Source organism: Triticum dicoccoides, chromosome 3A (genome assembly GCF_002162155.2).
Source record: "Triticum dicoccoides isolate Atlit2015 ecotype Zavitan chromosome 3A, WEW_v2.0, whole genome shotgun sequence".
Lineage (NCBI taxonomy): Eukaryota > Viridiplantae > Streptophyta > Magnoliopsida > Poales > Poaceae > Triticum > Triticum dicoccoides.
The window spans coordinates 491,876,791-491,899,974 of record NC_041384.1 but is presented as its reverse complement, the minus strand read 5'-3'; the positions used below and the strand labels follow the sequence as shown (position 1 = coordinate 491,899,974).

Sequence of the window (23,184 nt, the reverse complement as noted above, 5' to 3'; positions counted from 1 at the left end):
GTACTCCGGTTTTATCCGAAACTTCCCCGGAACACTTCCGGTGTCCGAATATTGCCGTCCAATATATCAATCTTTATGTCTCGACCATTTCGAGACTCCTCGTTATGTCCGTGATCATATCCGGGACTCCAAACTAACTTTGGTACATCAAAACTAATAAACTCATAATATAACTGTCATTGAAACCTTAAGCGTGCGGACCCTACGGGTTCGAGAACAATGTAGACATGACCGAGACACGTCTCCGGTCAATAACCAATAGCGGAACCTAGATGCTTATATTGGCTCCCACATATTCTACGAAGATCTTTATCGGTCAGACCGCATAACAACATACGTTGTTCCCTTTGTCATCGGTATGTTACTTGCCCGAGATTCGATCGTCGGTATCTCAATACCTAGTTCAATCTTGTTACCGGCAAGTCTCTTTACTCGTTCAGTAATACATCATCTCGCAACTAACTCATTAGTTGCAATGCTTGCAAGGCTTATGTGATGTGCATTATCGAGAGGGCCTAGAGATACCTCTCCGACAATCGGAGTGACAAATCCTAATCTCGAAATACGCCAACCCAACATGTACCTTTGGAGACACCTGTAGAGCTCCTTTATAATCACCCAGTTACGTTGTGACGTTTGGTAGCACACAAAGTGTTCCTCCGGCAAACGGGAGTTGCATAATCTCATAGTCATAGGAACATGTATAAGTCATGAAGAAAGCAATAGCAACATACTAAACGATCGGGTGCTAAGCTAATGGAATGGGTCATGTCAATCACATCATTCTCCTAATAATGTGATCCCGTTAATCAAATGCAACACATGTCTATGGTTAGGAAACATAACCATCTTTGATTAATGAGCTAGTCAAGTAGAGGCATACTAGTGACGTTTAGTTTGTCTATGTATTCACACAAGTATTATGTTTCCGGATAATACAATTCTAGCATGAATAATAAACATTTATCATGATATAAGGAAATAAAATAATAACATTATTATTGCCTCTGGGGCATATTTCCTTCAATGAATGCCTCCGGCGGTGTACCGGGATGTGCAATGATTCATGAGTAACATGTATGAAAGAATTATGAACGGTGGCTTTGCCACAAATACGATGTCAACTACATGATCATGCAAAGCAATATGACAATGATGATGCGTGTCATAATAAACGAAACGGTGGAAAGTTGCATGAATATATCTCGGAATAGCTATGGAAATTCCATAATAGGTAGGTATGGTGGTTGTTTTGAGGAAGATATAAGGAGGTTTATGTGTGACAGAGCGTGTCATATCACGGGGTTTGGATGCATCGGCGAAGTTTGCACCAACTCTCAATGTGAGAAAGGGCAATGCACGGTACCGAAGAGGCTAGCAATGATGGAAGGGTGAGAGTGCGTATAATACATGGACTCAACATTAGTCATAAAGAACTCACATACTTATTGCAAAAATCTACAAGTCATCAAAAACCTCGGCACTATGCGCATGCTCCTAGGGGGATAGATTGGTAGGAAAAGAACATTGCTCGTCCCCGACTGCCACTCATAAGGAAGACAATCAAATAACACCTCATGTTTCAAATTTGTTACACAATGTTTACCATACGTGCATGCTACGGGACTTGCAAACTTCAACACAAGCATTTCTCAATTTCACAACTACTCAACTAGCACGACTTTGATATTATTACCTCCATATCTCAAAATAATCATCAAGCATCAAACTTCTCTTAGTATTCAAAACACTCCTAAGAAAATTTTGCTAATCTTGAATACCTAGCCTATTAGGATTATTAAGCAAACTACCATGCTATTTAAGACTCTCAAAATAATCTAAGTGAAGCATGAGAGATCAATAGTTTCTATAAAACAAAACCACCACCGTGCTCTAAAAAGATATAAGTGAAGCACTAGAGCAAATGACAAACTACTCCAAAAGATATAAGTGAAGATCAATGAGTAGTCGAATAATTATGCAACTATGTGAAGACTCTCTAACATTTAATAATTTCAGATCTTGGTATTTTATTCAAACAGCAAGAAAAACGAAATAAAATAAAATGACGCTCCAAGCAAAACACATATCATGTGGCGAATAAAAATATAGCTCCAAATAAAGTTACCGATGGAAGTAAACGAAATAGGGGATGCCTTCCGGGGCATCCCCAAGCTTAGGCTCTTGGTTGTCCTTGAATATTACCTTGGGGTGCCTTGGGCATCCCCAAGCTTAGGCTCTTGCCACTCCTTATTCCATAGTCTATCGAATCTTTACCCAAAACTTGAAAACTTCACAACACAAAACTTAACAGAAAACTCTTGAGCTCCGTTAGCGAAAGAAAACAAAACACCACTTCAAAGTACTGTAATGAACTCATTCTTTATTTATATTTGTGTTAAACCTACTGTATTCCAACTTCTCTATGGTTTATAAACTATTTTACTAGCCATTGATTCATCAGAATAAGCAAACAACACAATGAAAACAAAATCTGTCAAAAATAGAACAGTCTGTAGTAATCTGTATCAAACGTATACTTCTGGAACTCATAAAAATCTCAAATAAATTTCTGGACCTGAGTAATTTATCTATTAATCATCTTCAAAAATAATTAACTAAATATCACTCTCCAAATAAAAATGGCAGCAATTCTTGTGAGCGCTAAAGTTTTTGTTTTTTACAGCATGATCGCAAAGACTTCACCCAAGTCTTCCCAAAGGTTCTACTTGGCACAAACACTAATTAAAACATAAAACCACATCTAAACAGAGGCTAGATGAATTATTTATTACTAAACAGGAACAAAAAGCAAATAACAAAAATAAAGTTGGGTTGCCTCCCAACAAGCGCTATCGTTTAACGCCCCTAGCTAGGCACGATGATTTCAATGATGCTCACATAAAGGATAAGAATTGGAACATAAAGAGAGCATCATGAAGAATATGACTAGCACATTTAAGTCTAACCCACTTCATATTCATAGGATTTTGTGAGCAAACAACTTATGGGAACAAGAATCAACTTGCATAGGAAGGTAAAACAAGCAAAACTTTAAGCACATAGAGAGGAAACTTGATATTATTGCAATTCCTACAAGCATATATTCCTCCCTCATAATAATTTTCAGTAGCATCATGAATGAATTCAACAATATAACCAGCACCTAAAGCATTCTTTTCATGATCTACAAGCATAGAAATTTTATTACTCTCCACATAAGCAAATTTCTTCTCATGAATAATAGTGGGAGCAAACTCAACAAAATAACTATCATGTGATTGAAAATTAAGATCAAGATGACAAGTTTCATGGTTATCATTATTCTTTAAAGCATACGTGTCATCACAATAATCATCATAGATAGGAGGCATGCTTTCATCATAGTAAATTTTCTCATCAAAGCTTGGGGAACAAAAAATATCATCTTCATTAAGCGTAGCATCCCCAAGATTGGGACAAACATTAATTGCAGCAAATATATTCTCAAAAACATCATCTTAATCAAACATAGCATCCCCAAGCTTGGGCCTTTTCATATCATAAGCATAATCACTCTCATCATTAATAGTATAGATAGCACCAATAGTATAGCAATTATCATATTCTTCCAAGCAAGTGCCAAAAAGATTTTCAAGATCATAAGAAGTATCATTATATTCCACAATTATATTTCATGAGGCACAATAGTAATAGGAGCAGCATTATTTGGGAGAGATATATTTTTACCTCTCTTCCTTTTTCTTTTCTTCTTCTTCACCACATCATGTGTGGGTTCAATCCTCTTTTTGGAGCTCCTTATTAATGAGATTGGTTGAATAGGAGGCTCCTCCTCATTACCTGATTCATCATAAGAAATAATAGGAGGATATTGGGAATTCTCTTTACTTTCTTTAGCATTCTCTTCATCTTCTATTTGTTTTATTTTCTTTATGTAATTAGCAATATAAGGATTTTCAATGCAATATCACCGCACAATACATATAAATTTCTTCTAGATCAAAATTAAGAACTCTATCAAGGGCAAATTTTGGAATGTCCTTAGTTATATGTTTAATTTCTTCATAACCCAAGAGCAAACTAAGTTCATTATGATGTGCAAGGGAAATCAAGTCATCACAATTTTTGGACACGATAAGATCATGAAACAATTTGCATTGGGTACTAAAATGATCATGTTCATTGCAAAGTTCACAAGTATGGCTAATAAAGTTTAAATTTTCAGCACACGCATCTAGCCTTTCTTGCAACCATTTAGTTTCTAAGTACTTATGCCTCTTGAAATATCTATCTTCCCTATTTGGTGTCTACTTGCAAACCCAATGCACTCCACAAAAATTGACATGTTTATAGGAGGCATTTTTATCATAACTACTTCAATCATCAATAGTACTATGGATATTCAAGGAGTTCATACTAACAACATTGCAATCATGCTCATCATTCAAAGGTTTAGTGCCAAACATTTTAATGCATTCTTCTTCTAACACTTTGGCACAATTTTCCTTTCCATCATACTCATGAAAGATATTAAAAAGATGAAGCGTATGAGGTAAACTCAATTCCATTTTTTATAGTTTTCTTTTATAAACTAGACTAGTGCTAAAACAAGAAACTAAAAGACTTGATTGCAAGATCTAAAGATATACCTTCAAGCACTCACCTCCCCGACAACGGCGCCAGAAAAGAGCTTGATGTCTACTACACAACCTTCTTCTTGTAGACGTTGTTGGGCCTCCAAATGCAGAGGTTTGTAGGACAGTAGCAAATTTCCCTCAAGTGGATGACCTAAGGTTTATCAATCCGTAGGAGGCGTAGGATGAAGATGGTCTCTCTCAAGCAACCCTGCAACCAAATAACAAAGAGTCTCTTGTGTCCCCAACACACCCAATACAATGGTAAATTGTATAGGTGCACTAGTTCAGCGAAGAGATGGTGATACAAGTGGTATACGGATAGTAGATAAAGGTATTTGTAATCTGAAATTATAAAAACAGCAAGGTAATTAATGATAAAAGTGAGCGTAAACGGTATTGCAATGATAGGAAACAAGGCCTAGGGTTCATACTTTCACTAGTGTAAGTTCCCTCAACAGTGATAACATAATTGGATCACATAACTATCCCTCAACATGCAACAAAGAGTCACTCCAAAGTCACTAATAGCGGAGAACAAACAAAGAGATTATGGTAGGGTATGAAACCACCTCAAAGTTATTCTTTCCAATCAATCCGTTGGGCTATTCCTATAAGTGTCACAAACAGCCCTAGAGTTTGTACTAGAATAACACCTTAAGACACAAATCAACCAAAACCCTAATGTCACCTAGATACTCCAATGTCACCTCAAGTATCCGTGGGTATGGTTATACGATATGCATCACACAATCTCAGATTCATCTATTCAACCAAGACAAAGGACCTCAAAGAGTGCCCCAAAGTTCCTACCGGAGAATCATGACGAAAACGTGTGCCAACCCATATGCATAGGTTCATAGGCGGAACCCACAAGTTGATCACCAAAACATACATCAAGTGAATCACATGATATCCCATTGTCACCACAGATACGCACGGCAAGACATACATCAAGTGTTCTCAAATCTTTAAAGACTCAATCCGATAAGATAACTTCAAAGCGGAAACTCAATTCATTACAAGAGAGTAGAGGGGGGAGAAAACATCATAGGATCCAAATATAATAGCAAATCTCGTGATACATCAAGATCGTATCACCTCAAGAACATGAGAGAGAGAGAGATCAAACACATAGCTACTGGTACATACCCTCAGCCCCGAGGGAGAACTACTCCCTCCTCGTCATGGAGAGCACCGGGATGATGAAGATGGCCACCGGAGAGGGATTGCCCCCTCCGGCAGGGTGCCGGAACGGGTCTAGATTGACTTTCGGTGGCTACGAAGGCTTCTGGCGGCGGAACTCCCGATCTATTGTCTGTTCTGGAAGTTTTAGGGTACGTGAGTATATATGGGTGCAGGAAGTACGTCGGTGGAGCTTCGGGGGCCCCACAAGGCAGGAGGGCGCGCCCTAGGGGGGGGGCGCTCCCCCCACCCTCGTGAGCACCTCCCTTGGCTCCTGACGTGGGGTCCAAGTCCATCTGGTAGCTTTCCTTCCAAAAATAACTTCTCCAGTAGATTTCGTTCCGTTTCGACTCCGTTTGATATTCCTTTTCTTCGAAACACTGAAATAGGCAAAAAAAAAGCAAATCTGGGTTGGGCCTCCGGTTAATAGGTTAGTCCCAAAAATAATATAAAAGTGGATAATAAAGCCCAATATTGCCCAAAACAGTAGATAACATAGCATGGAGCAATCAAAAATTATAGATACGTTGGAGACGTATCATTATCCAGCGATTCCCATACCGTCGCCCCACTCCCCTGGGTTTTTAGATGAGGTTTGCGGTGTCCCTCCCCGCCAGATCCACATCCCCTGCTTCAAAATGTCGCAGCCTAAGCTCGACCACGTATCCCGGGGAGCCCGACGAGCGTTCGGCCAAGAAGAGGTTTATCATGGCCTCTCCGACGGACATTGGCGAGGTGGCCGCCGTTTGCCCCGACCCGTCGATCCCGGAGCAACATGTCGCCGCGGAAGTCAGCGAAGACGTTCACTACGTTGCCATGCCGAAGGCTTCATGTCAGCGGGCTAGCGTATTACTGTATCTCGGGAAAGCTGGCTATGACATCAAGCTCGTCCACACCGACGGCTTCACGTGGGCCATGTCATAGGTTAAGTGGTCCATCCCCAACCCCTCTGGTTCAACCGCCGTCGATCTCTTCGACGGCCCTGCCGCTGATCTCCTCAGCCAAGCGGTCAAGGATTTGCGAGCTTTATACGCCATCGAGCCCATTTTGTCACTTCTAAAGGACATGTTCTATGGCGGCGGCTTGGGATCCTCAATTGCCAAGTCAGATCTCATCGACCACGACCACGACCAGGAGGAGGGCACCCACGAAGGTTCTTCCAAGGTGAAACAGCCCATCTGTGACATCAGAGAGCGCACCATGGGTTTGTGCTCTTCCAACTAGAAGGATCCCGTCCATGAAATGTGAGGCAACATTCTATCAGCAAATATTACCTTTTCTATCTTGCTAACCCGTACCCTTTATTGTAGTAGCATTTGCCGTGCGGTGCTTTAACTGTGCCATGTTTAATTATTTCAGTTATGCAAAAATGTATTGTTCAATAGGTCTATGTGATGTTTAAGTATGAATTGTCCACTTTAGTTTCACGAATGGCTATATTTGGTTGTTTATAGTGAGTAGATGCCTTGTTTATCTGTATTTGGTTGTTAGGTTGGTTCGAATGAGCATTTTTTCAGTTACCGAGCAGATGCCTTATTTATCTGTATTTGGTTCTTAGTTTGGTTGCAGTGAGTATTTGTCCAGTTATCAAGCAGATGCCTTGTTTATCTGTATTTGGTTGTTAGGTTGCTTATTTTTTTAGCATTTGTCCAGTTATCAAGCAGATGCCTTGTTTATCTGTATTTAGTTGTTAGGTTGCTTTTTTAGCATTTCTCCAGTTATCAAGCAGATGCCTTGTTTATCTTTATCTGCTTGTTAGGTTGGTTGTAGTGAGCATTTGTCCAGTTTTTAAGCATATGACATGTTTATCTGTATTTGCTTGTTACGTTGGTTGCAGTGAGACTCTGTCCAGTTTTCAATGGCTATATTTGGTTGTTATACTGGTCATTTATGGCTTGTTTATTTCAGTCATTCACAATGTGTGGTTCATTATGTGCAAGTCGGAATTGTGCCGCTCGACTACATCAATACCAGTTTGAACGGCTATATTTGGTTCCAGTTATTCCTGGTGTAGTTAACACATGCCCTTTATTTCAGTTTTACACATTTATCCAGTGTGATGTTTAAGCATTACCTACATTCTATTCATTTTCAAGAATACCAGTTTGAATTGCAATATTTGATGGCTATTAAGCCTGCTGTCGATAACATTGTCTTCCATTTTATATCTGCTTTAACAGCATGCTTAAACCAACACATTCAAGCTATCATTTGGAAATGATGTTGTTTACCTTTGCTATATTTGTTTGATGTTAAGATTGTTGTACTTATCATGCCTTTCCACTACTTATGCAGGACAACAACGGGAGTGGCCACCATTTTCCGCCGAGGTTAGCTTCATCCCTCGGCTTGTACTCCCCCCGTCGTTCCATAATGTAGTGCATATAGATCCAGGCCTGGACACTAGTTAGCTTCTAATATTGACTTGTTGCTTGTAGGTACATATGGCCTTGGCAAGGATCCACGCATCGACCCTTTTTGCGTATGGGGCAATGAGATATTGATGAACAAGCATCAAGTGAGGAAACTGATAAGGATTATTAGCAAAAAGATACGAATGGTGGCAAGCAAATTATTTGTTTATCCTCTATCAAACACAACAGTGAGCTGTAGGATGGTAGCTACAAACTCTGCAGCCTTCTCTTTTTACTGCCCATAATGAGTTGTTAGACAACAATGTCTGAATCTTTTTCGTTCCCAGTGGTTCCCGAAGCAGTTCACTCAAGATTACCTCGCAAAGTACATGATTGGTGGACACGCAATGAAGGTTAAAGTATTTCATCTAGACTACAATGAGCATCGAGAAGTCCTAATGAAGACAGTGAAGGATGGACGGGCAGCCATCACAAGGGGTTGGCCTGGAGTCGTGCGCGCCTTACGCATGGAGGAGGGCACAATATGGGCATTCCGCTTCACCTTCTCCAGCAACCAGAATGTATTTCGCCTCACTCTTTACAGTCTTTAGTACAACTGTGGTTTATCATTCTTTACTTGATGCTTCTGTAGTTCTTCAGTATATGTACATGTGCATTGAATTATGGATTCGTGGTTGAACCTATATTTGTAATAAACATGGTTGGATATGAAATAAGTGATTGCCTACTTTCAAATTCATAACATGTGATTTTTAAATTAGGGATTAATTGGATTAATTATGGATTAAATAGGGGTTACACTGCACACGGTTTGCGAAAGCGAAACGTCTGCGATATACATGGAGATCAGAAACGTTTCTAGGATCCACTATGTGTGCGATCAATCTCCACTACACACACGACTTTCTCTTGAAAACTGTTTGCGTTAGGCCACCTTGCGCAAACATTTATCACACAAAAAGTGTGTGTGATGGGCAGTCTTTGTCACACAGTTTCTTTCTATGCACCATGGTGATGCATTCAATAATGCAAACGATAAAATTATTAATATCGTGTGCAATAGCAATGCTATCACAAACGATTTAATGGGAAAAATTGTCTGTGATGTATTTGTGAACGGAAACGTTTTCCTTGAAGCGACTGTGTGGGATGTGCATACGAACGGAAACATTTAGCGAGGACTGACTGTGTGTGATGTACTTGCGACAGGAAACAATTTCGCCGTATAATTGTATTTTTTTATCTGTACTGTACATATTTTCGTTTTTTTAGCGCTTGCCGGTCGCACACGACCTCATTTTGCCGAATATGTGTGCCAGGAGGGCATATCCCCGACGGTTTCTGGGTCGTGTGGGAAGGACCCTCCTATCACCCACACTCACTTGGAGACGGTTCCAAATGTCGTCGCGGAAAGGGGTTTTAAACCGTTTGTTTAGGATCGACACGCACCAGTGGGCGGCTTGCTCCGCCCTCCTCTTCTCCCTCTCCGCCCTCCTTTGCGCGTAGAACTCGCGCTCATTGATGATGTCCCATGGGAAGTGTTGGCGCCACAATGCCATGGCTTCCTCGTCCATCTCGGCGATGCCGAGACGGTGCTCCCGCCTCTGGTTGTCGTGATGATCCTCGTCGGTGATAAGCTGCGGCGGAGGCGCGAGCTCCTGTGCCCGCTCCCGCGTCGGCACATTGTGGAAGTTCAATGCTCTATGAGGCCACCGGAGACGCCACGCCACCGCGTCGTATGCGTGGGCGGCCTCGTGGGAGGTGTCAAAAGTGTCGAGGCCGAGGCGCATCCCGCGGAACCGGATCTCGGCGGAGAAGCCACTGGAGGGGCGCCCGCGCATGCCACGGTATCCCCAAGTTTCCCGATGATGTGGCGGTGGCGAGGCGAGAAAGAGCGGGGAGAGAGCGGTGACGAGGCACAGAGCGGGTAGAGAGCGGTGGCAAGGCACAGAGCGGTGGGAGGGCGTTGGATTTTATAAAGCATGCCGAACGCCGCGCGCCAAAACTAGCGCGCGCCGGCTGCTTTTTCCCGCGTGCGCGCGATCCTTTCCCGACGTCCCTGCCTTCTCTACTCTCTTCTCTACTCTTATATTTATTTTATATTTATATTTATCTCTATTGTTATATGTTATAAAAAACAAAGTTGATGATGATGGTGTGCCTGCCATCCTGCAATATAGGCCTTCCAATTTTTATCCGGCGGATAGGAAGAAAACTATGGCAATTTTGCAAAAAGATACCCACACCCATCTTCACATTTGTAAATAAGGCCTTCCCTCGTTCATCCTTTTTTTCCACAAGATAAACTACTCATACAAATGCATCTTAATGTTTCGTGCAACGCATGGATAGCTCTGAGGATGATGGATGATGATTTCGTTTCATGGCATTTCAGCAAGAACGGAATTTTTTCGGTCAGAACAGCGTATCACGCAGAGTGGGATGACCAACACATACGTAAGTTGAGCAGGACAAACTCCAATGAAGGCTCAAGTACTAGTCCCATCTGGTCGACCCTTAGGATACGCGCGCCAACAAAAATTAAAATTTACTATTGGAAATCGTTACATGGCGCTTACCTTCTGTAGAGTCCTGGCCAAGCGTCATATAAAATCACAACCTCTCGATGTCTTCTATGCACAGCCGATTGTGAGAGGATAGGCCATGCCTTCTCCTTATGCCCGAGGGTGTGTGAGATTTTGTGTATCCTAGGCCTTGGAGGTATGGTGAATGACTTGTGCATGCAGGAGAGGAATGGAGGATCTGTGGTCGTGTGGTATACTTGGTGGGAGCGACGAAGCATCACACTCACACATTGAGAAAATATTGACGAACCCACAAGTTCGGCGCAGGCCATTTCCACTCTAGCGAAGAACTTCTCAAGATTGAGGAAGGAATGGAGAAATCGGGCACTAAGACACAGATTGGAAAAACCAAAAGAAGGGTTCATAAAACAGAATGTGGATGCAACTTTTGATCAAGGCAAAGGCTCAGGACCCAGGTGGCGACTTCCTAGCACCAGCCTTCCGTGATATTTCTTTTGTTGAGGACTCGACAGACGGCCTCATCTTGGAAAATGATATGGGCTGCAAGAATGGTGGCAATTCTTCTATATACGAGGAATGTACCTTTTTTTATGTCACAATCTTAATTCAATTAGTTTTCAGTATGGCCCTAGGTAGGCCAATATGGTGACGGGAATTTCGGTGGATGTACTAGCAAATTTTGTACTACATCTATTTCCACATAAAATATAAACCACCATGATTGCGCTCCCTCAACAACAACAAAAGAACACATTCACTCTGACAAAAGCCTTGATTAAATATGACAGTAAATATTCTTGCTAACTAAATCAATTAATTTAATATACAATATTACAACACACAGACAAACTGTTAGGACTGCAGCAATGGTTAGCGTCAGTCAGTCAATTGCGGGCTCCTTGCAAAAAGAATGCTGCTGCAAGTACCCCAGTGTCCTCATTGGAGTAAGACATGCCTATCAAATAATATCCCTTGGCCATTTGTAAATCACTAGCTCTGCCGTTTGGTGGCCACATAAGCCTCAGCCTGCAAGTGGTACTACTTTTTACCACAAGGATACAGCTACTATACAACTTGGGAGTGACCGGTGTTCGGAGAAGCAATAGCTCCAGCACAAACACAATAGACCACCCTCTAATCAACCACATTCGATCCAGACCACCCTTTAGTCAGTAACCGCGATAGATTGTTGAGTTGCTGAGAGGCATTAACTGCAAACGCATCAAAGGGCACCGCCGTCCTCATTTGTGTCATTCCACGCCCATATATCTCTGAATGTCCACCTGTGATGAACAAGGCATTATTGCACCTGATCGGTGCTACGACTTCCATCATCAGATTTCACATTATGTTTGCACCAGGAAGAGAGGAAGTCGTGTCTGCTGTTTGTAATGCAGCGGGCGCAAATGGCATTGGTGCCTGCTGTGGTTCGTTAAGGAAGCCCAAAATATTCAAAGTATGTCTGCCATGTAGAAATCATCAAACAAGACACGTTAGAAATTAGAGAAACTGAATGTCCACAGATATTTTGGGAGTTTTGGGAAACATAATCTATTTTGACAACATTATGACATGAGTCTAATGCAACTGAGGGGCATAAAACTCTTAAGCAACTTAGACAGAACCAGCATGGCACACTCTAAAGAAAGGTGATTACTCTTTCTTGGTTTAGAACTCCACAATAGGACGATGGATGTAAAAACTATACAGGTCACTGCAACTGTATTATTGAGCAATAAAGGTCTCTCCACTGCCACACTGACAAAGGGGTAGTTCGAGATTCGGGAGTAGTGTAGGGGTGGGGCAAGAAATTGCTGGAGATGACCATGAGACAGGCATGAAAGAAACAATGAAACCCATGATTGCGAGTTGAGTAGATGGCTTAATGGCTATGAAGAGGGTTGTGTTCAGATCTAAATCAGATGCTTCGGAAGGATGGAAGAGATTCTATGCCCCCCTGGTCTCCCCCTCTCGCCATCTGCTTTGGCAATGCATCTTTAATACACCTTTGCAAGACATCCTAGCATCCGCCCGGTCTCCTGCAACGTCATACATGACACAGCGAGAAACCATATGCTAGCAAGCTTCGGCAGACCCACTGCAACCACAGCCAAGCGCCTTATCGATTCGGGACACCTAGGCAACGCGCTGTTAACTTGGTGCTTGAGCCACATAAAAACTCCATAGCATAACAAATTAACAATAATACATCACAAACTCCAAAAAGAATAGCCAGGAGATTTACTTGAGGAGGCCCAGAATATAACTCAACTTTACCAAGGCTACAAATTCCACACAAAGCACCATTGAAGTACCGAGCCCAAGCAGTGCCACAGCAATATAAGTATACCCAGACCAGGCTCATTAGCTACACTATTTAGAAGCCCTAAGTAACTATTAGCAGCAACCCAAATGTTTGCCAGTGCAGCAATTTATTTAATACAACAGTGGTAAGTTGTTACATACTCCCTCCGTTTGGAATTACTTGTCTCGGATATGGATGTATCTAGAACTAAAATACATCTAGATACATCCATTTCTGCGACAAGTAATTCCAAACAGAGGGAGTAGATAGCTACTACTTCTAGAAAATCAGCCTTTAATGCACCTAAATGCAAGATTAATTATTTTGTGCCCAAGTTAACAAGAGTTCCACAGCATTCAAGTGAGCTGTTAAGGTCAACAGGAAGTACCTGGGCAACTTGTTGTGCAAGTTCTGCCGATTAACAAAGGAAGAAAGATGTGATCGAAGATTCGGGTACTTATTCAATGCAACTTCAAGCTGTGGTGGAGGTAACTACATGTAGCATCGTGATGTCATATCAGTAAAAATACAAGAACATATATCCAGGGATATATTCAGTAACACAATAAAGAAATACTAATACCTGTAGTAAAACATCAAAAGAGCGTGGTTGGGTCTGGTATGCCAATTTTAAGAAGCCAACCCACAGCTTTGGCATTTTCCAGATCTGCAGCAAGAGAGAGAAAAAACTCAAGCTTAAGAAATATAACCTGAAAGGTTAAAAACTGATTAACAAACTTTCATCTCACAATTTCTTAGCAAAATAAACAAGATAAACACTCAAAATGTTTAACATGAGCATGTTCTAGAAATCATTAATCTGTTGAATACAACAAAATTGCTGTACATCAGTCACAGATGGTTATCTTTTCTAACATCTAAACAGACTCTAAAGCGCAACTTTGACCACTAGTTACTATTGCGATATGTTTATAAGGGAAGGCACAGTTTTCAACCCGCGAGTCACAATCATGATCCCCAAAAACATCTTGGTTGAAACCTTGAACTATCAAAATCATGGAATTAAAGGTGCTGGCAGTTTTAAAGTTCCAGTTTGAAAATTAGACTCATGTAAGAGTTGAGGGCTGCAATTTGCACCTTTCTGTTTATTGAGGGCTGCAATTTGCACTTTTCTGTTTATGATAAAAATTGTGAAAGGATTTTTCGAGACAAACCTACATATATCATTTCCATGTGTTCAGTGTTGTCACACGTCCGAAAATGTTTTTTTTTCTTTTTTGTTGCTATACAGAATATTGAACCAAGAAAAGGCCAAATAAAACCTTAGGTTAGAACACCTGGCTAGCTTGTTCATACTCCGTCCCAAAGTAAGTGACTCAACTTTGTACTAACTTTAGAAGTTAGTACAAAGTTGAGTCACTTATTTTGGGACAGAGCGAGTACAAGATAATCATATTCTGTTACAATTAACTATCTGACTATTGAAGCAAATATTATCATGATTCAACAGGGGTCCCATATGGTCAATCAATGAACAGGCAAGTAGAGTCAAACACAGTGAAACTCAAGAAATTCACAAACCTGCTTATTGACAAGCCTGGAAAGTATCCCCATGACAAAATCAACCTGATGAAATAAAGCATGATCAAATCACTGAAAAACAATATTATCCAAACTTCGATGTTGTCTTGACCTAAAGAAGTCCATTGCAAAGATGGAAAGTGTTCTGGCAAGAAAGAATTGTTTCTATTCTGTGGAATAAAATTATAATCAAATCATTGCACGCAACATAAAGGGAAATGTAAGCTGCAAATATATACACTAACTAAGCAAGTACTCAGTTTATACTAAAGACTGCAAAGATTTAGAAGTCACGATATAAAGTGATATAGGCAAGTAAAAGTTCTAATTTCTACCAGTTAGAATCAGATATTATTCACTGCACCTAAATAAATTATCAAAGCATCAACATACCAAAGCTGGGAAAGCATCGAGTGCTTGAATAACTGTTCTCATAAAAAGAAGAGGAATCGGTACATTGTCGACCTGCATGACAGGGTGAACAACTAAGCAAAAGGAATATACATGAAAGTATTGCACATGATAACAGTGGTAATGTAAGTACCAATTTATTTAGTGCCTTTTCTAGAACTTGCTGAGTAAATACCGTGCGCTGCTCAAAGCAAGCAGTACAAGCATCTATGACCTGAAAATATGTTCATTTCCATCAGTGATCGATTAAAACTGCAGGACAACAAATAAACTAACATCACACGTCACAAATGCATGTGTATGTATTTGATTAGAAAATCTAGGCATTCACATGTGTCCGATATAACTCGAGAATTGAATTGATTATGGAAAGTCAGAAAATGAACAAGGTACTCAAAAAGAAGCTTTGTCTATCTGTACATGCTGAGAATATGCTCAAGAGATATTAAATATAACGAGACAGCATTAAAAGAAACAATAGGAAACAAAATTACCTTCTTTAGAGGAACTTTGTCCTTTTCTGGATTAATATCATGAATTGCAATCAGAACTTCAGCAGGGGTTAACGCTGGCCCAGTATGAGCAGATCCCTGTCGAAAGCAGAGCCAGTCAACTCAAAGGTTGAGAAAACAACACATATGACATATCTCACTAAAATCGTTTAAAAGAGTGCCCCTTTAATAACAAATCACATACAAGGGCTGTTCCATTGTAAATAAAAATACAAAATCATACAAAACAACAGAAAGGTTGCATTAGCTAAAAAGAAACTGTTTCGCAGAAGCTATCACAGAAACATATAGCAAATTCAACAAAATCGATAACATGCTCCCAGAATGAATAGGACATATATGCTGACGAAGATCAGCACTGTGTACAATGCACTAATCTATTCAAACATTGACTTTATGTTGAACCGGTATGGGCCAAGCCCATCTAGCTTTGTCACTTAGGGCCCAAGCCCATGAGGAGGTGCTGACCTAGAAGGAGGCATCAGTCCTCCCGTTCCCAAGCTGAGCCGCCACACACACAGAAAAGGCTAACGAGAGAGGTGGGCTCCTGCGACTACAACATGGTATCAGAGCTAGGCAGCAACGACGGGGCCTGACGGGAGTAGGGCGGCGACGGCGGACCTAGGAGGCGGAGTGGGCACACCTCGGCGCGGGCTCCTCCCTCTTCCCCTCATTCCCTTCTTGTTCCCTCTCGCGGTTGTGCGCTGGCTGGCCTCTCGCAGCTGCAGGGGAGCTGCGCCAGTAGCTGCGTGCGAGTGAGGAAGACAAGGGGGCGGCGCGAGCTGAGGAGGTGCGCATGTGGAGGGGCTGTAGAGGGGACTGACAGGAGGTGTGCTGCTGGAACTGCTGCTGTGTGCAGCGGCTAAGTCAGAGGAGAGAAGTGTGCTGCAGCTGCCTGAAGCTGAGGTTGCTGTTGGTTGCTGTCCTGCTGCTGAGGAAGGAGAAGTGGGGCAGTGTTGTGCTGCTGATTGAAAGGGAACTGGAGACTGCTGATTCTGCAGAGGACTGTGTGCGGCTGTGCTTGCTGCTATTGTTGGCTGTGTAGGCTGTATCCGAAGATGAGTGAGCCAACAGGCCTTGCTGAGGCTTTCGAGAAGCTAGCTAAGATCCTTGAGGAGTCGAAATCTGGGGCCATCGTTCCTCGACAGGAAGTGGCTCAGAAGATCGAACTGTCGCCCATGGACATGAAGTTAGAGGGGGCTACCAATTATCTGAGCTGGTCCCGAAGGGCGTTGCTGGCTGTGGAACAGAAGGAGCTTGATGGGCACTTGTTGGGTGCTGTTGCTGAACCAGGAGACAAGACTACTGTGGAGGGAAAGAGATGGAAGGTCATAAACTCTGTGCTCATTGGCTGGTTGTTGAACTCGGTGGTGCCCCCCATTGGACGCTCTGTGGAGGGGCTATCCACATCCGCTGCGATATGGACGACTCTGTCCACCTTGTACTCAGGTAAGGGCAATGTCATGCTCATTGCTCAGATTGAGGGGAAGATCAGTCGGCTGCATCAAGGTGATGACATGTCAGTGATGACATATGTGGCAGAGCTGCAGGCTTTGTGGGCAGAGCAGGATAACTGCGACCCTCTGGAACTCTATGATGTGGCTTGCATCGAGTCAGGGCGCAAGTGGATTGCACGCAGGCGTGTGCTGAAACTGTTGGAGGGGCTTAGAGGTTGCTTTCATGGCAGGAGGGCATCCCTGTTGCACCAACCTCTCCTGCCCTCTATTGAGGAGACTATTGCTGCAATGTCTCAAGAGGAGGTGCGGCTATCTCTTGAGCATGCAGACATGAAGGTTGTGCCGGCTTCGACATTTGCAGTCACTGAGCGCATGGAGTGGAGCGATCCCAACAAATGTCATATCTGTGGGGAGGTAGGTCACTGGAAGTGGGCGTGTCCAACTCGTGGCAGAGGCAGGGGATACGACAGAGGGGGAACTGGCAGAGGCAGGCGTGGTAGAGGCAGAGGTGGATACTCAGGGACCTCAAGGGGCCAGGCTTCTATGGGTAGAGGTGGCTACTCAGGACACTTAGGGGATCAGAGGGCTCACATGACAGTGGCAGGAGACATTGGGACGTCACAAGGCAAAGATGCAGCTGATGCTGACTATGGAGACTTTGCTCTCTGGGCCTCCACTGATGAAGGTAATCCGGATGAGGCATGTCTTGCTTCTAATGAGAGTGCTCCAGAGTGGGTTCTTGACTCTGGAGCATCTAAGCATGTTGCTAGTAATTCCTGCATGTTTGAGTCTTACCATAAGCACCCTCCGTCTCACACGGGCACAATGCAAACTGCTGATGGCACAAACCAGCCTGTCATAGGGGTTGGCACAGTCAAGTGCACTCCGACCATCTCCCTATCCTCAGTGTTACATGTGCCAGCTTTTCCTGTCAATTTGGTCTCTTTCAGTGCTCTAATTGATCAAATTGACTGTCGTGTGATCCTTGACAAATTCGGTTGCGTGATTCAGGAGCGCCAGACGAGCCAGACGGTTGGGACTGGCACCAGGCGTAGGGGGCTCTGGTACATGGACCAGGAGGTGCAGCCGGACTTGGTGTGTGCTGCGACCATGGAGGACAAGGAGAAGGAGGCGATGATCCATCACTGTAGGATGGGACATGTATCTTTTGATAAGATGAGTAGAATCTTTCCGGATGTTATGTGTGGGATAGGCAAGGGCAAGTTGACATGTGATGCTTGCGAATATGCCAAACACACACGAGCCTCATATGTGGGCAAGGAGCTTAGGAGCATCTCTCCTTTTATGCTTATTCATTCGGATGTATGGAAGAGCCCAGTTGTATCAATGAATGGAATGAAATACTTTGTTACATTCATCGATTGCTATTCTCGTATGACTTGGATTTATATGATGCGTCACAAAGATGAGGTGTTTAGCTGTTTTCAGAATTTCCATGCCTTGGTGAAGAATCAGTTTCAGGTGCAGGTGCAGGTGATCAGGACTGACAATGGGACAGAGTATGTGAACAACACATTTGGGGCCTATTTGTCTGATCAAGGTATTCTTCATCAAACTACATGCCCAGACACCCCTCCTCAGAATGGAGTGGCAGAAAGGAAAAATCGGCATATTCTTGAGGTTGCTCTGTCATTGATGTTTACGATGAATGTGCCCAAATTCTTGTGGAGTGAAGCAATTATGACAGCCACATACTTGATCAACCGGACACCATCAAGAATACTAAGCATGAAATCTCCGTGTGAGCTAGTATATGGAGAAACTAAGTTTGTTGTTCCCCCAAAGTTGTTTGGCAGTACTTGTTTTGTTCGAGATCACCGTCCTTCTGTTGGAAAACTTGATCCGCGAGCGGCGAAGTGTATTTTTCTGGGCTATTCTTCTAGTCAGCAGGGGTATAAATGTTGGTGTCCCTCAGAGAAACGCAGGTTTGTCAGTATGGATGTAACCTTCAGGGAGTCTGAGCCATTCTATGGTGAGCCAACAGATCTAAGTGTGTTGTTTCAAGGGCTTGACCATTTACACTCTGTGCAGGATGGTCAAGAGGGGGAGAAGGCTGTATCTCACACTCAGGAGGATTCTGTGGGCACTAATGATGTGCAGGTTCAAGTCCAGCCAATTGTGGGTACAATTCCGGTTGGTACTCTCACTGATGGTGATGTGCAGGTTCAGGTCCAGCCAACAGTGGGTTCCATTCAGATTGGTAATCTCCAGCTCCCTGTTCGAGATCGGTGGCAGAAGACCCCCCTAGTGTACTCTCGACGAGAGCCACAAGTGCCACAGGTGCATGACTCATCTGACACTCGTCTGGTATATTCTCGGCGGCAGCCACTTGTGCAGGAGGGGGAGCAACAAGTGCAGGGGGAGCAGTCAGTGCAGGGGGAGCAACAAGGCAGTGGTGCAAGCTCATCTGACACAGTGGAACTGCCTATTGCGTTGCGAAAGGGGACACGTGAAGCGGCACAGAAGGCTTTACCACCGGAGGTTTTTGATGATCATGATATCGGAAATGTTGTGTCTTATCAGGCTTTGTCTCCTTCCTATAGAGTGTTTGTTGCCTCTCTTCAAACTGTGTCAATCCCAAAGGATTGTAAGGCTGCAAAGCAAGATCCGAAGTGGCGTGAAGCGATGATAGAAGAGTTGGAAGCACTGAGGAAAAACAAGACGTGGGTGCTAACTACATTGCCGGCAGGAAAGAAAGCAGTGAGTTGTAAGTGGATCTATACAGTGAAGCAGAATCCTAAGGGGAAGGTGGAACGGTATAAGGCCAGATTGGTCGCCAGAGGATATAGTCAAACTTATGGAATTGACTATGACGAGACGTTTGCTCCAGTGGCAAAGATGAACACAGTAAGGATATTGGTTTCCTGTGCTGCAAACTTTGGGTGGAAATTGCATCAATTAGATGTCAAGAATGCCTTCTTGCATGGTGAGTTGCAGGAAGAAGTGTACATGGAGATACCACCAGGTTTTGGTACTTCACAGACCACGGGGAAGGTATGTAGGCTGAAGAAATCCTTGTATGGACTGAAGCAATCGCCGAGGGCTTGGTTCGATAGGTTCAGACGTGCTGTCCGTGCTATGGGGTATGGTCAATGTAATGGTGACCACACGGTGTTCTACAGACACTCACTCTCTAATCGAAAGATCACCATTCTTGCAGTTTATGTGGATGACATTATCATCACCGGAGATGATGAGGAGGAAATAAAGAGATTGAAGGGGTGTCTGAGCTATGAGTTTGAGGTGAAGGATTTGGGCAACTTAAAATACTTCCTTGGGATTGAAGTGGCCCGGACAGAGAAGGGAATATCTTTGTGCCAAAGGAAATACACCTTGGATCTCTTGAGTGACATGGGCATGATGGGATGTCATGCAGCCCCTACGCCGATTGAACAAAATCATCAAGTGACAGCTCAGTCAGGCGAGCTGGTGAATAAGGAAGATTATCAGAAACTGGTTGGGAGGTTATTGTACTTGTGTCATACCAGGCCTGACATTACGTATGCCGTGGGTGTGGTGAGCAGATACATGCATGAACCAAGGAGTGGGCATCTTGATATTGTGCACAGAATTCTGAGATACTTGAAGGGGACTCCGGGTAAAGGGTTGTGGTTTGCGAAGAGTGGACATCTTGAGGTGGATGGCTATAGTGACTCTGATTGGGCCAGTTGTCAAGATGATAGAAGATCAACTTCTGGCTACTGTGTGTTTGTGGGAGGAAACTTGGTGTCATGGAGAAGCAAGAAACAGGCTGTTGTGTCTAGATCAACAGCAGAAGCCGAGTATAGAGCATTATCTCAAGGGTTATGTGAGATGCTCTGGGTGAAGTACCTACTGAGCGAGTTGAAACTTCTGAGGAAGGGACCCTTGAAGGTGTGGTGTGACAATCAGTCAGCTATTGCCATTGCTAATAACCCAGTTCAGCATGATAGGACAAAACATGTGGAAATTGATCGCTTCTTCATTAAGGAGAAACTTGATGCTGGGATCATCAGTCTTACTCATGTCAGCTCTGGGCAACAGTTTGCAGATTGCTTGACAAAGGGACTGGGAACGAAGGACTGTAACTTGGCATGTGACAAGATGGGGATGATAGATATCTACCACCCATCTTGAGGGGGAGTGTTGAACCGGTATGGGCCAAGCCCATCTAGCTTTGTCACTTAGGGCCCAAGCCCATGAGGAGGTGCTGACCTAGAAGGAGGCATCAGTCCTCCCGTTCCCAAGCTGAGCCGCCACACACACAGAAAAGGCTAACGAGAGAGGTGGGCTCCTGCGACTACAACACTTTATATAACTTGTGCATTTTTATTTGCTTGCTTGTGGGTATTGTAACTTCAAATTTTATGAAATAAAGAGGCAAGAATGTATGCAGGCATTTCATATGAAAAAAATTATTTACTGTGATTCCAAGATCAATTGTGACTGGTGGCAGCTATGTTGGTCTCAACATATTCCAATAGAGGTACTCTATCGAAACAACTTTTATGAAATGCCATCATATATAAATGCAATACCAACTAATGGAGTTGCTAATAAGCAAAGTAAAACAACCTGCAATATCCGAGCAAGTGCGTCTTGGAACCTGTCAGGTGAGAGATCAACTAGTCTCGGAAATATAGGCAGCACCTGAGACCACAAAGAAACAAGAAAATAAATAAATATGCTACTAAATGAAGATTTTAAAGAATAAATGAAATCCATGATCATGAAAACCATAAAGTGTGAAAAATGCAATGGATACAAAAAAACAGGTGGATAATAAACCATACTCATAATAAACTATACTCTGAGAATTTTTCAAATGACTTTATAACATGCATTTATTACCAGCTGCAAAATAATGTTTCATTCTCGAAACACGTGTAACTCCAAAAAAATCACACTTTTTAAAGATATTCCAAGTATTAAAATAAAATAGAATAAGTGGTCAAAGTTGGCCTGAATTATGAGTCTGTGTAAAGTTCAAAAACTGCATACATATGAACCATTGTGACCTCAGAGAACAATCATTGCATCTTTTTTTTTAAATTACTGTTATGCCTGGAGTGTGCTTGTGTCTGCTGATTTTAGATTATGAAATCCTTTCACTATTAGCCTCTAAATACCCAAATTCTGTCTTGTTAATTATATAACGTGTCCCAATCAAGTTGCTGCTTTGCCGATGCAATGATTGGTCCAGATTGTGCAGAGCGTACAAGCTCTTACAAACATTAGCATGTCAGTGACAGCATTTCTGCTTCTGAGCTATAGTAAAGATGTAGACATCATAATACATATAAAAAAACAGAAACCAATACCTCTTCCTTCGGAAATGAGGATAGCAATGGAATGAGAATAGACGCATCCTGCAGAGAAAAATACAAAATTCAGCAGATGTGCTGCTCTAATAAAAGGGCACAAACCATCGTTTTGGAGGCAGTATGCAATGTAAGCAAAAGGTATACAAACCTTCAGCTTGGTCTCATATAGATGTTTAACAGCCACGACCAGGTTGGCTGAAGGATTTGATTCTTCGGTCAGTGTTTGCAGTATCTTTGAGAATAGAATGAAGCAAAACACATAATCAACTTCAATGTTTCACAATAATGTACAAAGAGAAGTCAGAGATAAATTGTAATACCATAGTAACAAGTTCCTCACTGCCTTCAGGTGGACCATGGATAATGTCCAGCATCTCAGGACATGAGGATCCCAGATTTCTTACAAGAGTAGGTATATGCCAATGGATACACTGCACAATTTTGTACCAAAATGTGCGGCAAGTAATTCAGTAGTCAATTTTTAAACACTTTAAACTTCACAACACAAGTTAAAAGTAAAACCTGCTTAACAACTTTTGGAGACCCTCCATAAACATTGAACAGCTGTCGAAGAAGAGTAGGTCTCTGGAACAAGGCAAAAAGATTTTAGTACCTCTCCAGACAAAATATACAAGAGACAAAATGGTATGCTCACGAGGATACCTTTGTGCAAAGTGCAAAAAATAATGAAGTGTGGCGTTTGGCCTCGGATACCGATATTGCTGATTGTTTAGGTGAAATCAGAGAGGTCTTAGTAGATCCACTTTCCGAAATCTGGGAACCACTAACTGAAGCTTCCTGGTTGCTTACTTCAACCTGTTACATAAAAGCCATATACTACTCAAACATTCAGCCGAAATACAGTACATAGAGCATATAAAACATTGTATCAC

At 42.6% G+C, this 23,184-nt stretch overlaps 1 protein-coding gene across 1 annotated transcript in view; it reads right to left on the bottom strand.

Moving 5' to 3' along the window:
- Positions 1–11,493: 11,493 nt before the first annotated feature.
- Positions 11,494–23,184, bottom strand: part of LOC119268740 — a 20,741-nt gene continuing 9,050 nt past the window's right edge. The window contains exons 15-27 of the mRNA XM_037550437.1: positions 22,955–23,107; positions 22,814–22,876; positions 22,612–22,722; positions 22,440–22,523; positions 22,289–22,336; positions 21,543–21,617; positions 15,493–15,588; positions 15,132–15,212; positions 14,981–15,052; positions 14,588–14,632; positions 13,629–13,712; positions 13,434–13,537; positions 11,494–12,202 (exon numbers count right to left, since the gene is read on the bottom strand). Coding sequence (XP_037406334.1) covers positions 12,082–12,202; positions 13,434–13,537; positions 13,629–13,712; positions 14,588–14,632; positions 14,981–15,052; positions 15,132–15,212; positions 15,493–15,588; positions 21,543–21,617; positions 22,289–22,336; positions 22,440–22,523; positions 22,612–22,722; positions 22,814–22,876; positions 22,955–23,107 — 1,137 coding nt within the window. The 3' untranslated portion in view covers positions 11,494–12,081. The remainder of the gene's footprint in view (positions 12,203–13,433; positions 13,538–13,628; positions 13,713–14,587; positions 14,633–14,980; positions 15,053–15,131; positions 15,213–15,492; positions 15,589–21,542; positions 21,618–22,288; positions 22,337–22,439; positions 22,524–22,611; positions 22,723–22,813; positions 22,877–22,954; positions 23,108–23,184) is intronic.